The following is a 13,494-nucleotide window of genomic DNA, read 5'->3' on the forward strand; positions in this document are numbered from 1 at the left end:
CTTCTAGTTTATAATTAATTCGTAAATTGGAGTAATTTAATCAATACAATAAGTTCTTTCTGTCAAAATTTCTTCCTATGATATTAAATGTATTTATATGAAATAGTTTTTTCTCTTTGAACATTCATCATTCTACCTAGGGCCATTAGATTTGATAATAACTACAATGATTTTCAATTCTTAAATTAAAATTTCTATTTAAAAAACCAATTATTTAATGCCCCATGCTTGTTTTGTTTTTTTATTCAATAACAATATTTTGTTCTGATTACATTTTTATTGATAAAAATAGTGACACAGAAATAAGTCTATACGTATCTTTAAACAATTTAGACAATTTGTTGTTTTCATCATTACTGGTTCATAAGCAGAGTAGTAGCGAATGTTATAAAGAAAAAGTGAATAATATTATGAAAATGTTTGAAAACGAAATCACGAATCCGCCATATTGTTTTAAACCTGTAAATGATATTGCATATACCGAATTAAAAAAATTATTAGAATCGGTTCAATTTGACAATAATGAAGAGTTAGAAATGGCGAAATTATTCTATAAGAATAAATATATATTAAAAACGACATTCAATCTAGAAAATGAAAAGTTATATTACATTGAACAATTGTTTGTCAAAGGAAACCCCCAGCGTTATCTTTTTAAAGGAATCTGTAATGATATATTTAATGAAAATAAAAACATTATGGAAATAAAATGGTTACGGGGCGAATATGAGAACTCAAAATATTTAAGTAAAGACGTAAATGATATATATTGTAAATGTTTATTCAATTCTACCTATTTTTATCACACAGAAGATAAAGAACCTCTGGAATATAAACAAACGAAAGATACTGTAAATAATGAATCAAAACAAAGTTCTAGACGAATAATGGGGATCGAAAATATGATAAACCACGCCAATGAAACAGAAAAAATGGATTATTCACGAAGCAAATACGAAAAGAATCTAGAAGAATACAAACAAAGATTTGAGCAGATAATACAAGATAATAGTAATAATAGCAATTCAAGAGATGGTGAATACAGATTAGAAACTAATATCGTCGATATATTAAATGATGGGGATCGTGAATTAGATCAATGCTATCATATCGATGATGATAATGGTTTAAATTCTAATAATGAATATAATAATGTAAACAAAGACGAGGAAGAATCAAAAAGTTATTTAATTAAATCTAACTCTAAGCCAAAGAAGCATTTAGATAAAGGTTGGATTATCATTGGAATAATTTTGATTGTAAATTTGGGAATTCTTTCTCTCATATCACATCTAATGTTTTAATAATAAAAATTATAGTCTAACAATAATTGAGATTATATATTTGTGATTACTGTTATTTTTTTTAAATTATTTTTTTTGTCTATTTTAAATTTTTCATTAACAATTATTCTTATATATATATAATTATTAGTTTTGATTTTGAAAATAATATCAAAATTAACATCTAAATATACAAGTAACTTCATATTCTCACTTTGTTCACTCATATACTCTCCAAGGCTTCTTAGTGCCCAAATTAAACGTACAAAGAAACATTTAGAAGAACTGAGTTTGATTTGAAAAATAAAGAGAATCGCTTTTAATTTATAAATTTTATAGAAAGGTTTAATTTTTATATAAAAATAGATATTAAAATATTACTAATGTTTATACATTTTTGCATTTTAATTTCTAATGCGTACTATTAAATTTAGAATTCATTATACAGTCCATTTCATTTTTATAGACACCTTGTTTCATAATTATAGACACCTTGTTCCATTTTTATAGACACCTTGTTTCATTTTTATAGAACCCTCATTTCATTATTATAGAACCCTCATTTCATTTTTATAGAACCCTCATTTCATTATTATAGAACCCTCATTTCATTATTATAGAACCCTTGTTCTAAAATTTATTTTTATTTTTTTCATAATTTATTTATATAGTTGAATCGTAAAGAAGAGATTTCGATATAGATATAAACATCAATATTTACATGGCAAACAATTAAAACATCTTAGAAGTTTTTAATTAAAATGTTTAATATTAATTCAAAAAAAATTCGCATTGACAAGAGCTTTCTCGATAAATTCTCTCATATGAGAAAAGTAACCATCCAAGACGAATACTTCTGTGTTCAACACGTCCTCAATACAATCAATTAACAAAGGAGTGGTTGTTGGTCTAGGTCTCTGTTTTACTCGGAACTTGAAACTGTTTAAAAACTCCTCGATGGGGTTTAGTTGTGGAGAATATGGAGGGAGAAGTTTTAGACTGTATCCTTTGTTTCTAAATGCAGCAGCTACTTCGGATGTTCTGTGTATAGATGTGTTATCCAATATTATAGATCTGTTTTCCTCTTGCTCACAAATAGGTAAATAGTTGTTAATGAATTGACAAAATCTGTAGATTTAAAATTCCGACTTTAGTTTTATGCGCTTATAATCCAATAACGCTTATAGCACACATTAAAGAAACATTAGTCCCTTTCGAATTCAGGGCCGTTAACAACACTTAGTATTTCTTAAAGAATAACCAAAAGTATTGTTAAGGTGCAGATTTAAACCAGTTTTATCGAGAAATATTAAATTATCATTCGATATGATATCTATTACCCTAGCATATTGACACCTTAACAGCTTGTTCTGACTGTTTCTACTTAGTGGAATCAAAGTCAGGGGTTAGAACTATACACTATTTTTTTAACAAGTCTGCAAACAGTTGACTTAGAGTAATGTCCCGTGGAATTTAAATTTTGCAATTTATCGGATAAATTATATAGACCTGGGCAAGGATTACGGGCCATTTCCGTTGCAATAATATTTAACACACCATAGAAATATCTTTTAAAGATTCACTCTTTTTTTGTCCTGCCGTTTTAAAGTTTAAGGTTGGTAAATTCTCCGTAGGATATCTTTTATATAGGCGTTTGACGCTAGACTTACTGAGATTTAAAGCAACTTCCATATCAAAAAGTTTCATACCAGGTCAAGTAACGAAAGAAAATTTTCGATTATCGACCCGGTAATCATCTTCCTGGTTTTTCTTGGAGTAGAAAACTGCGTTTCATCTTCTATTTTAGCAAATGATCTTTTTTACGATATTCCTTAAGTTCATCTCTGACATTTAGTTTCTCATATTTTAAGGTTTAAAAATTTTAAAGGAAAGTAAAATAAATTTTATAACAAGGTGTCTATAAAAATGAAACAAGGTGTCTATAATAATGAAATGAGGGTTCTATAAAAATAAAACAAGGTGTCTATAATAATGAAATGAGGGTTCTATAAAAATGAAACAAGGTGTCTATAAAAATGGAACAAGGTGTCTATAATTATGAAATGGACTGTAAACACGTATTAAGACTACAAGATTCGGAACAATTAGGATTTTATCTTACTAAAGACCATCATAAAGGTATTTGAAGCTTTTTTGAATAAAAAAAATTTAGAATTTTAGAGCACTATCAAAAATTTAGAAGACAAGACAATTTTTCATTGGTAGGCTCATAACCAGCAATATCTTTGATACAGGCGTGATATATAATGTTTTTACTAATTATATTAAACCTTCTAAGAAATGATTTTTTGGAACGATTTCATTTTTATATAACTGATTTTGAATGCAGATACATACACAATACAAAAACTCAACCTAGTGCTATTAATAATACGATTATATATGAATAATATAACATTAACTATTTAGTTAATAGAAAAATATACTTTGATCAAAAATAATGATATTTTAAAAAAAATTGTCAAAAAAGAATTTCTGGCAATTTATACAAGAATTTTTTAAAAAGTGTTTTTTTAAGATCACATTTGATGAAGTGGTACTTAATATCTCTTTAATATAGCCGGCAAGCTGGTAACCAATACTTTTCTAGCCATAAATCCATAAATTATCCTGAAATTTACTTTAAGCATATTTATTTTTGTCTAAACATATTCGTGAACTGAAAACGTCGGAGAGTAAAAGTGTTAAGATGTAAATCCATTGGCTGTTATGTTTAACTTTGAAAAAACGGAATTGTTACTGGAGAGCTTGTAAATTGATAAAACTTATGAGTAAAAGGAAAAATCAGCATCTAAGAGTTGTTAAATAACATCTCAGAAAGCAACAACAACAAAAATAAAATGGCGTAAACAAAATCTTTTAAAGAACTCGATTATACGTATCTTTTTAGATTAGTGGAAGGCTTTCTTAAATCAATAACACATCTATTTAAAACCTTCATTTTGTGCAATCTCGTGTCAAAATCTCACATTATTCCGAAACGTTGATCAGTTTATCGTTAAGAAACAACAAAAAAGAGCAAATATACAATACAACAACGTGCCTTTATTTATGTATATGTCTTTTATGCCATGTCGTATAAAATTAACATGTGATATAATGACATGTTAATTAAATATACGTTTGTGTTGTCGATTAATAATTTAAATTTATGGCTTTATGAATTATATTAAAAAAATAAATTAGTAATTTCAAGATCAATTTATTGATTTGATTGAAACGGATTTAACCATCTATTTATTTAAACCATTGTTTCTTATAGAATGTTTTTATTTATATAATTCTATATATAATAAGAGAAATTTGAAGTAAAATCGATTGATCTAGGCGCAATAGAAGACATTTACATTAAATATTTTGTTAGTCTGCTCTTTCTATATATTCAGCATTGCATAAGTTTTTTATATTAGTTTCTAATAATAATTTCTTTTTTTTAATTTTTTATAAAAAACATGAATTATTAATTACCCCATGTTATTTATGTTCTTATATTCAATTACAATATTTTGTTCTGATTACATTTTTATTTATCCAATAAATGACACAGAAATAAGTTTTTACGTTTCTTTGAACAATCTAGATAACGAACTACAATTATCATTATTAATTCATGAGCTTAGTATACTTGATACTTTAAAAAGTTGTGTAAATCGTTATATTGGGGAATGGTTTGAAGTTGGAATTAATAATCCCCCGCATTATTTTAAACCCGTAGATATATCAGTATATCAAGAAATTGAAGATTTACTTCAATCAGTTCAATTCAATACCATGGAAGAATTAGTTACAGCCGAATCATTTTTTAGAAACGAATATATATTAAAAACGACATTTACTCCAAGAAAATTCAAGTCATATTACATTGAAAGATTGCAAGTTAAAAAAGGCAACCCGGAATTTATTTTTAAAAAAAGCGAGGAAAGTATTTTTGATGATAAAAAAAATATAAAAAAATAAAATGGAAAATTCGCAAACTTGAACACACGGGCGAAGAGGTTGAAAATGACACAAAGTTATATGAAAAAGTTCAATTTTTTGATGAAGATTTTTATCACACAGAAGATAAAACACCTCTGAAATTCAAGACAACCAAAGAAGCTGAAAAAATTGAAAAAATATATGATGATTACTGTAAAAAGGGGCTTAAATTGGGAATAAACAGAGACAATATACCCAAAACAATTAATACTTTATTAGTTGAAGATGTAAAAAAACAAAATGAACTCAAAAAACCAGATGAAAAAGTATTACAAGGCTACACTCCCAACAGTAAAATTAATATCGATAATTATATTTTCCAACCCAATAACAAGGATGGCCTCAATGCTAAAGTTACAGAACAAGATATAAACTCCAATCTTGATAATGAAAATAAACTACATAACAATAAAAACGAATATTTAAATAAAGTTTAAAAAAAATGATTTCTAAGCATCCTAATGCCGGGGATAAAGATGGAATTCTGCCTATAATTGTTTTGTTGATGATCTTGGTGATTGTTATCTTCATTTTATATCTAGCCTTCAAGTAATAAACATTTATTTTATCTTCTAATGAAATTTTGTTTTTTATAAAGTCATATGTGCATTTATTTGTATAAATTTTTTCGGAGGATCCGTATTTTTATTTTTTTTTGTTTTAAATTATTCTAATTTTTTTTCTTTGCAAAAAAGAGGTGGTAAGAAACCTAACATAGAGATCAGAGGGATTGTGTGCGATTCTTATCCAATGGGTACTGTGAGATTCTAACTCGCCAAAACCACCTCCATATAACTTGTCGGTGCAACAAGATTTTCCGAATTCATTGAATTTTGGCACTGGAAACCCTTTTCCATTATACCTTAAAACACGGTAAAGTCCCCTCCTAGCGAATATTCGAATGGGAAAGGTTGTCTATGACCCGGGGAGAGACATCGACGTAGAAACTAAAGGTACCCACAATCGTCCGTATCGCTGCACGCCTCATTACACCGACACATTGCGTTCCGGCATAAATATTCGACTGCGTTGACTACTATTTTAGCACTAGTTTCCACCACCGTGTTACATAATCTACTATTAAAGATCCCTGAGACCTTTTTTGTTCTATTTCTTCATGTTTCTTAATTAGCTCTAGGATACAACTCTAGAGTGCACCAGCAATATCTCAACTAGGTCGTATCCAGCTATAATATTAGTAAAATATTAGTTTAACCACAAGAAAGATACTGTTTTGGCCTTAAGAAGCGCTTCTACACTAGATGCCAATCTCCTTGTGGCTATACATAAACAAGTTTCATTGAATCAACTTAATGATTTTGTGGACATTTTCTTCATCTGAGTTGTTCCAACTGCATTCTAGAAAGTAGAAGCATTTTTGCGCCCTTGGAATTTGAAACCACCATTGCTCAATGAAAGAATCGCCTACGACCACTGGGTTAAAGGGTTCCTCTATTTTATTTATCAAGGACAGAGATATGATAAAAAAATCCCGAAGAAGAAGTGTCTGAACTGTAAATGCACTGGTTGAGAAGGTAATCGCTAAAGAGATAATGTGTGTATATGGAATTGTAGTAAAATTATGGAACTTCTAGGCATGGATATGCACTGTATTTAAAATCTGTAAAGACCATGATCCTATAAGAGCCGCTAAAATACAAATGCGAAGAATTTGTTTTTGTAGAAAATATAAAAAAGTAAATTTTAATTTAATAACTTAAGCATATTCTATTGAAACCTTTTCTATATAGCATTCAGATGTCAAAAATATCACAATAAATTGAAACACTTGACATAGGTTTTATGATCTAAATAATAGATGAACTTATGGTTTATTCTAAGAATACGTTTTTTAAATATTGTTATGATACTTTTTGCCACTTCTAAACAATTAAAGAAGAACTAGTTGACATTTAACAATTTATTTAGAATTTGAAATTGTGATTTGTATCGTTAATTATACATCTAAATATGAAAAGGTCCTTACTTATACTATAAAATTCTATATTTTTTATATTACATTAAGTAAAACTAAATTTTTTTTTCAGTTTATTATCTAATACAATGCTATTTCTACCTTCATTTTGATCATCATATACATAAAAATCTTAATTTGATTATGACCATTTTTGGTGATATTGAAATCTAATAACAATGTGGTTAGTAATTTTTCATCAAAATTAATGAAAAATATGAACTTAATGCTTCTTTTTATAATTGTAAGAAGTTATACTATATGTTAAAACTTTATCAATGTTATTTTAATAAAACTTAGTTTCAAAATATTGTCTTGGTTGTTTTTTAAATTTTATCTAACCCCTTCATAAAAAATTGTAAATACAAAAGAACAATCTAAAATATTAACAAAGTGTTACAAATTAAATTTATAAATATTTATGAATTACATTATTAAGTTTTATATCCGTTTTAAATCATTTTACTTTATGTATATCTAAAAGCATGTTTTTTATTTAAAATCATAATTGCTCCTTTAGATTCTACCTCCAAAACGGAAACCTAAAACTATTTAAGATGATACATAATATCAGGCTAATATATAAATCAATTTTTTATAAGAGGAGTATACGCTAGTACAAATAAATGTTAACCACAATTTTTTGTAAAGCTAATCAATATAGACATAATGGGTATTTCTTTGAAAAAATATGTTTTCTCTTCAGATATTAACTTCTAAATTAAAACTAATTAGCTTTTAAAAACCATATCATATACTATTAATCGTTTATACATATATTTTCGATATAAAAACCAATTACTAATTACCCCATGTTTTTTTTGTTCTTTTATTCAATTACAATATTTTGTTCTGATTACATTTTTATTCATTCGATTAGTGATACAGGACTAAGTGTTTACGTATCTTTGAATAGTTTAGACAACGAAATACAATCATCATTATTAATTCATAAGCTAAGCAGATTAGACACTTTAAAAAGTTGGATGAATCGTTATATTTGGAAATGGTTCGATATAGAAATTAGTAATCCTCCATATTACTTTTACCCCGTAGATATTCCAGTATATCGCGAAGTCGCTGATTTACTTGAATCGGTTCGATTTAATAATAACGAAGAGTTGGAATTGGCTAAATTATTTTTTAATAATAGATATATATTAAAAACAACATTTACTCCAGAAAAAGGCAAGCCATATTACATTGAAAGATTACAAGTTAAAAGAGGACCAGTGCAGTTTATTTTCGTAGGAAGTGACAATAGTATTTTTTATGATAATAAAAAAATAAAAAAAATTAAATGGGAAAATCGCAAGCTTGAACACACTGCTGGAAAAGTTAAAGATAGATCAAAGATATATCAAATAGGCCTATTTAAACATGCTGATTTTTATCGCCCTAGGTACAAGAAATTGTTTTTTAAGCCAACTAAAGAAGCTGTTTCTATTAAATCAATACACAATAAACCCCGTGAAAAAGAGTTGAACTATTCTTTATGCAAAAATAATGTGACTAAAACAAGAGAGATTACACGGAAGAACGTAAAAAATCAAGAAGAAATAAAAAAACTGAATGTTAAAATTGTAAAAGAGAACAATTTTAAAAACAAAAAAAGTGTTGATTATCACAATAATGAAACCAATGTTGAGACTGAATCAAAGACTACGTTTCTAAAACAATGTTTATATTCAACTGATGGCAATGAATTTAGTTCTAATAAAGAAATTAGCAATGAGGATATAAAAGACTCGAGTGACGATCAAAATAAATTAATTTCTGCACCGCCCAACGCCGGAGATCAAGATGGAAATAAGGCTTTAATCGTCTTGTTAATGATCTTAGGGATTGCCATATTTATTTTTTATCTGGCCTTTAAGTAATAAACATTTTTTTATATTTTATCGAATTTACAGCTTTAAAGCTCTAAGATGTTCTTTTTAAATGTCTATATATTCTTTCGATTTTTTGCATATTTTTTCACGTTCTAATATTTGGAATGGAACTAGTGACTAACAGTAAAAGTTTGAAAAATTTAGAATCAAAAACATCATAAAATAGGAATTGGCACATTTTTTAAAAAATCATATGTTCTTTTTTTTTTGTAATATTTATAATGATCATTAACCGCTTTAAAAAAGTACAATAAGAATTATCCATATAAATGTGTAAAATTACTTAGATAATATCTATCAATTTTTATTCTTTAGGCATCTATATTGTATTTTTTGATTTAAATATTATCATGTATGAGTAAAAATGCATTATAATTCCATACTCAATGGCGTGTTGATCATATTTTGTGAGGAACGAAAAACAGTGCTCGAAGTATTTTTTAAATGACATATAGGCCTAATAAACAAGAAAAGGTAAAGTACAAGGAGTATTTTGATTATAATATTCCTGGAAACTTTAAAACAAAATTATAGCAAGCAAGAGCGAAGCCGAAATCTAGGGAGCACTTGGCCAGCCTTAATGATTAAGATGTAACTATACAATAATACCTTTGTAAATTTTTTTTGAGCTATTTTTATAAATGTTCAATAATACTTTCAGTTTTAATCTTTGAATTTGAAAATAAAAAAATATACAACACCTATAACTTTTCTAAGTGCAATTATAACGCATTAATATGAAATTTTTTAATATTAAATAGTTTGGTTTATAGAAAAATATTAAAAAATCAAAACTATAGAATCAAAATATTATTATGTTATAAATAATTATAGTAAAATATTTTTTTTTTGCAATCCGTATATTTTTATCGAACGATAATAATTATATATAAGATTCTATTATGGTTTGTAAGTAAATATCATAGAAAGTAGAACATAAACGTGCTAATCCAGCCCTCTCTCATAGCAGACACCAGGTTGATTTGCTGAAGAAACTTGTTTGAATTTCTTTATAAGGCGATAAATATACGGACAGAAACTGTTTAAGAGGAAACGGCTAGAGCTATAAGTGCACTAGCTGAGAGAGAATTTCTTAAGAAAAGATAACTGTATTATAATGGATTTGCGACGTTGCATAAGATCATCTTAGATAGTAAGGTTAAAAACTTCGGCGAGCTTAATTCCATGGCAGAATACAGGAAGCATTTACCAATTACAACAAAAAAATCATGTAAATCGTTTAGAACAAATTTATTTATCTACAAGAAATGTGTGATTTTACACGATTCAATAAATAAATTTTATATTATTTCTAAGTCTATAAGGGTTTTTTTTCACAAGTAATACATAGGATAGATAGAATATATTTAGTTAAATGGTATCTTATAATTATATTATTAATAACCTCAAAATTTCTATCGTGAAAATAAGCAAACTGTGGGTAATTATTGATGCCAAGTGTCTGTTCTTATAATATTCTATGCAATTATTATTTAAAATCTATAAGTCTATTATTTTATACAGGATCTATAAACTTGATAATATTACATTTAAAATTTAACTTGCAATATTTTTTATGAATTAATTGTAAAACATTAAATACTTATTGTAAAAATAAATTTTTTTTATCATCAAGAATTATAAAAGTCTCATTTAGTTCAATGGATTTGAATAGAGGTATGTGTTTTTTTAAAATATCTTCTATCCGAAGGCGTAAATAATTGTTTAATTTGTGTAAATTATTGTTTTCTGATTCTTTCGGATCTTTGAATTTGTTTTCTTTTGTGAATTTCATGACTTCTTTTATTTAATTTCATAATTGTTTATGACGTGTTGAAAATATTTGACATCAAGAATTAAGTCGATATAAAATACCGATCAATTCTTTATTAGTAAATGTGGCTATGGCAAGATTATACCAAATCCTTCACTTCTAATTTTGAATAGAACTTCTCAATGCAACTCATTTCTTTGGGGGGGGGGGGGCAAGCCTCAGTATGCTTAGGGGATTGCCCTGACATGTTAATTTATAGATCTTTCGGAGTATATTTTTGAAGGTTTAAATGCAGTACTAAGCTGCAGAATAAGACAAGGCGTAAAGAATGAGAAGCAAAGAAAGAGAACGAAATTTTATTGATTGTTTGTCAAGTAACAACAACGAATGACTCCTTTGATTCAATATTAAATTATTTATTTTTGGTATGTTCTAATTTTTTTTTATAACAATACTACTATACTTCAAAATTTATCATTTCGTATTTAAAATATTAAAAAACAACCCATTTTATGTGGTTTAATTCTTATTACGCTCCTAGTGAACTCAGCCCAGATAAAATTAACAATCTACTTATTAAAACTGCTGAATACATTGTAGATTATAAAAATCCAAACATTTACTTTGAAAGATTAAAAATTCTTACAATTCTTAAAATATTGTTATTTCCATTGATGTCAAATGATAATCTACAACTATATGGTGAAGAAGAAATTTTTATCAATGAAAAACTAAAATTTTTTCAATATTTATACAATAAAAAGATTGAAGATAAACTTGAAGTAAATGACAACGATTTTTCACTAAAAAATCTTAATGATAATTCTGATGCTTTATATAATGTATTTTTTTATAAAAATGAAGATCAAGATAAATCACAAGTGTATATTCCAGTTTTAGAATTAAAACAGGATAAAATGAGCAATTCTCGTTTATCTCAAGAAGTTTGTGATGAAATGAGTTATGAATTTTACTTGAAAGATATCAAAAATATTGAAAAAATTAAAAGTAAAGATATTAGGAAATGGAATAGTGGAAAGTGTCTGGTGATGTTTTTATTCATTGAAAAACTATTAATGAATTTATCGGCACTAAGTTTTGATCCTATAACTCCTACTTTAATGAGCAATATGGAAAATTATTTGAAAAGCCAAATTCTTGAATTTTCAAGAAAAAAAGATCCAAATGCGGGAAGAAACTATTACAACGATTTTGAAGAAGTAGCGAATATAATCATATGTCAGATTGATAAAATTACGGATATTATAGAATATATAGATACGATAATTAAAAAATAAATTATATTTTTAACAAAATTTTAAATTGTCTAAGTTATTATCTAGAATTTATTATTAGAAGCGTAATATCAAATACTTTTAAAATAAAAAAAAGTTGTTAGAAATAGGAACTTCATTTAAAACCGCCTTTGATATGTTTAATCACAATATAACGAATTTTAAAACGATAAATGTTTTATAAAGAGGATATATGCATATATAAGCGCAATAATACAACAATGTAATTTAAAAAAAGATAGAGATTTAGGTCGATAATGTCTATACAATACGAGTATACTTATATAATATAAAATTATATTTGATTTTTTTTAAATAAAATGTTTATAATTATAAATTAGCAAGATGATTTAATATAATTACCAACATTAGCCATGGGAGGATTCTGGATCATTGGAATATTACAAGACTGAGTATTCTGAACAACATTAGATGGCATTACAAATGCAGGCTGAGTCGAAATATTATTTTTACCTACCAAGTGCCCATTAGTTTCACACAAATTCTGTTGTAAGAAATTACTGACTTCTGAACATTCCATTTTCCCAGATTTTCGTGCTATCTCGATCCCGTTTTCTCTTAAGATGGTCGTTGGGTATCCTTTTATATTGTCAAAATCGCAACTACAAACCTCACAATTAATTCTTTGAACTGTGATAGGTACACCTTTTAACGATGCATTATAGGCCATCTTTTCCATCTCTGGCATGTATGCTTGACAAAATCGACAATAAGTTGTGTAGTATATCGACAAGACTATACCAGTATTAATACGATCGCAAGATTCAATAGTCTGCGAAAATGTAAAAGACACAAAAACTAAGGAGAATAACATGCTAATCAATGAAAAAACCTTTTTTATATTTTAATTTGAAACTGTTTCGGGTTTTTTGATATTAATTTAGCGAATTAAAAACTAGTTGAAAAGAAAGTAAAAACAATAAATTTTAAAAATAATTTAAATTTTATTTACGTTGTGAAATAAAGTGAAGTCAACATGAATCAAATTTTACACGTCAACACAGCCGAAGTAAGAAATCAAGATTGTTTCAGAATTTGATAATTAATTAGTTTTGATTATCAAAATAAAGCGTTGATCATAAAATTGTAGGATTGATCATCATTAAGACATTTTTTATTGGTTATTGTGACTCTCACACCTCAACTTACATTTCAATTTTAAGTCTAAATGAAACCTATTTCGCAGTAAATTTATAAAAATGAATCGAACATTAAAATACCGAGTAAAAAGTTTTACTTAATATTAAAAAATAAC

The 13,494-nt window shown here is 26.6% G+C and overlaps 5 protein-coding genes across 5 annotated transcripts; 4 read left to right on the forward strand and 1 right to left on the reverse strand.

The window, feature by feature from the left end:
- Positions 1 to 224: 224 nt before the first annotated feature.
- VNE69_02058 (uncharacterized protein) lies at positions 225 to 1,304 on the forward strand (the record flags this gene model as incomplete). Its single annotated transcript, XM_065472604.1, has 1 exon — positions 225 to 1,304. The coding sequence occupies one exon, from the start codon at positions 225 to 227 to the stop codon at positions 1,302 to 1,304; it is 1,080 nt and encodes a 359-aa protein (XP_065328676.1).
- A 3,471-nt stretch (positions 1,305 to 4,775) lies between these two features.
- Positions 4,776 to 5,719, forward strand: VNE69_02059 (putative SP-containing protein; the record flags this gene model as incomplete). Its single annotated transcript, XM_065472605.1, has 2 exons — positions 4,776 to 5,226; positions 5,298 to 5,719. The coding sequence occupies 2 exons, from the start codon at positions 4,776 to 4,778 to the stop codon at positions 5,717 to 5,719; spliced, it is 873 nt and encodes a 290-aa protein (XP_065328677.1).
- A 2,350-nt stretch (positions 5,720 to 8,069) lies between these two features.
- On the forward strand, positions 8,070 to 9,137 carry VNE69_02060 (putative SP-containing membrane protein; the record flags this gene model as incomplete). The annotated part of the gene is made up of 1 exon (XM_065472606.1): positions 8,070 to 9,137. One exon carries the CDS (start codon positions 8,070 to 8,072, stop codon positions 9,135 to 9,137), a length of 1,068 nt encoding a protein of 355 aa, XP_065328678.1.
- Positions 9,138 to 11,435: 2,298 nt separating this feature from the next.
- On the forward strand, positions 11,436 to 12,221 carry VNE69_02061 (uncharacterized protein; the record flags this gene model as incomplete). Its single annotated transcript, XM_065472607.1, has 1 exon — positions 11,436 to 12,221. One exon carries the CDS (start codon positions 11,436 to 11,438, stop codon positions 12,219 to 12,221), a length of 786 nt encoding a protein of 261 aa, XP_065328679.1.
- A 334-nt stretch (positions 12,222 to 12,555) lies between these two features.
- VNE69_02062 (thioredoxin-1) lies at positions 12,556 to 13,053 on the reverse strand (the record flags this gene model as incomplete). Its single annotated transcript, XM_065472608.1, has 1 exon — positions 12,556 to 13,053. One exon carries the CDS (start codon positions 13,051 to 13,053, stop codon positions 12,556 to 12,558), a length of 498 nt encoding a protein of 165 aa, XP_065328680.1.
- Between the last annotated feature and the right edge of the window lie 441 nt (positions 13,054 to 13,494).

Source organism: Vairimorpha necatrix, chromosome 2, assembly GCF_036630325.1.
Source record: "Vairimorpha necatrix chromosome 2, complete sequence".
Classification (NCBI taxonomy): domain Eukaryota; kingdom Fungi; phylum Microsporidia; family Nosematidae; genus Vairimorpha; species Vairimorpha necatrix.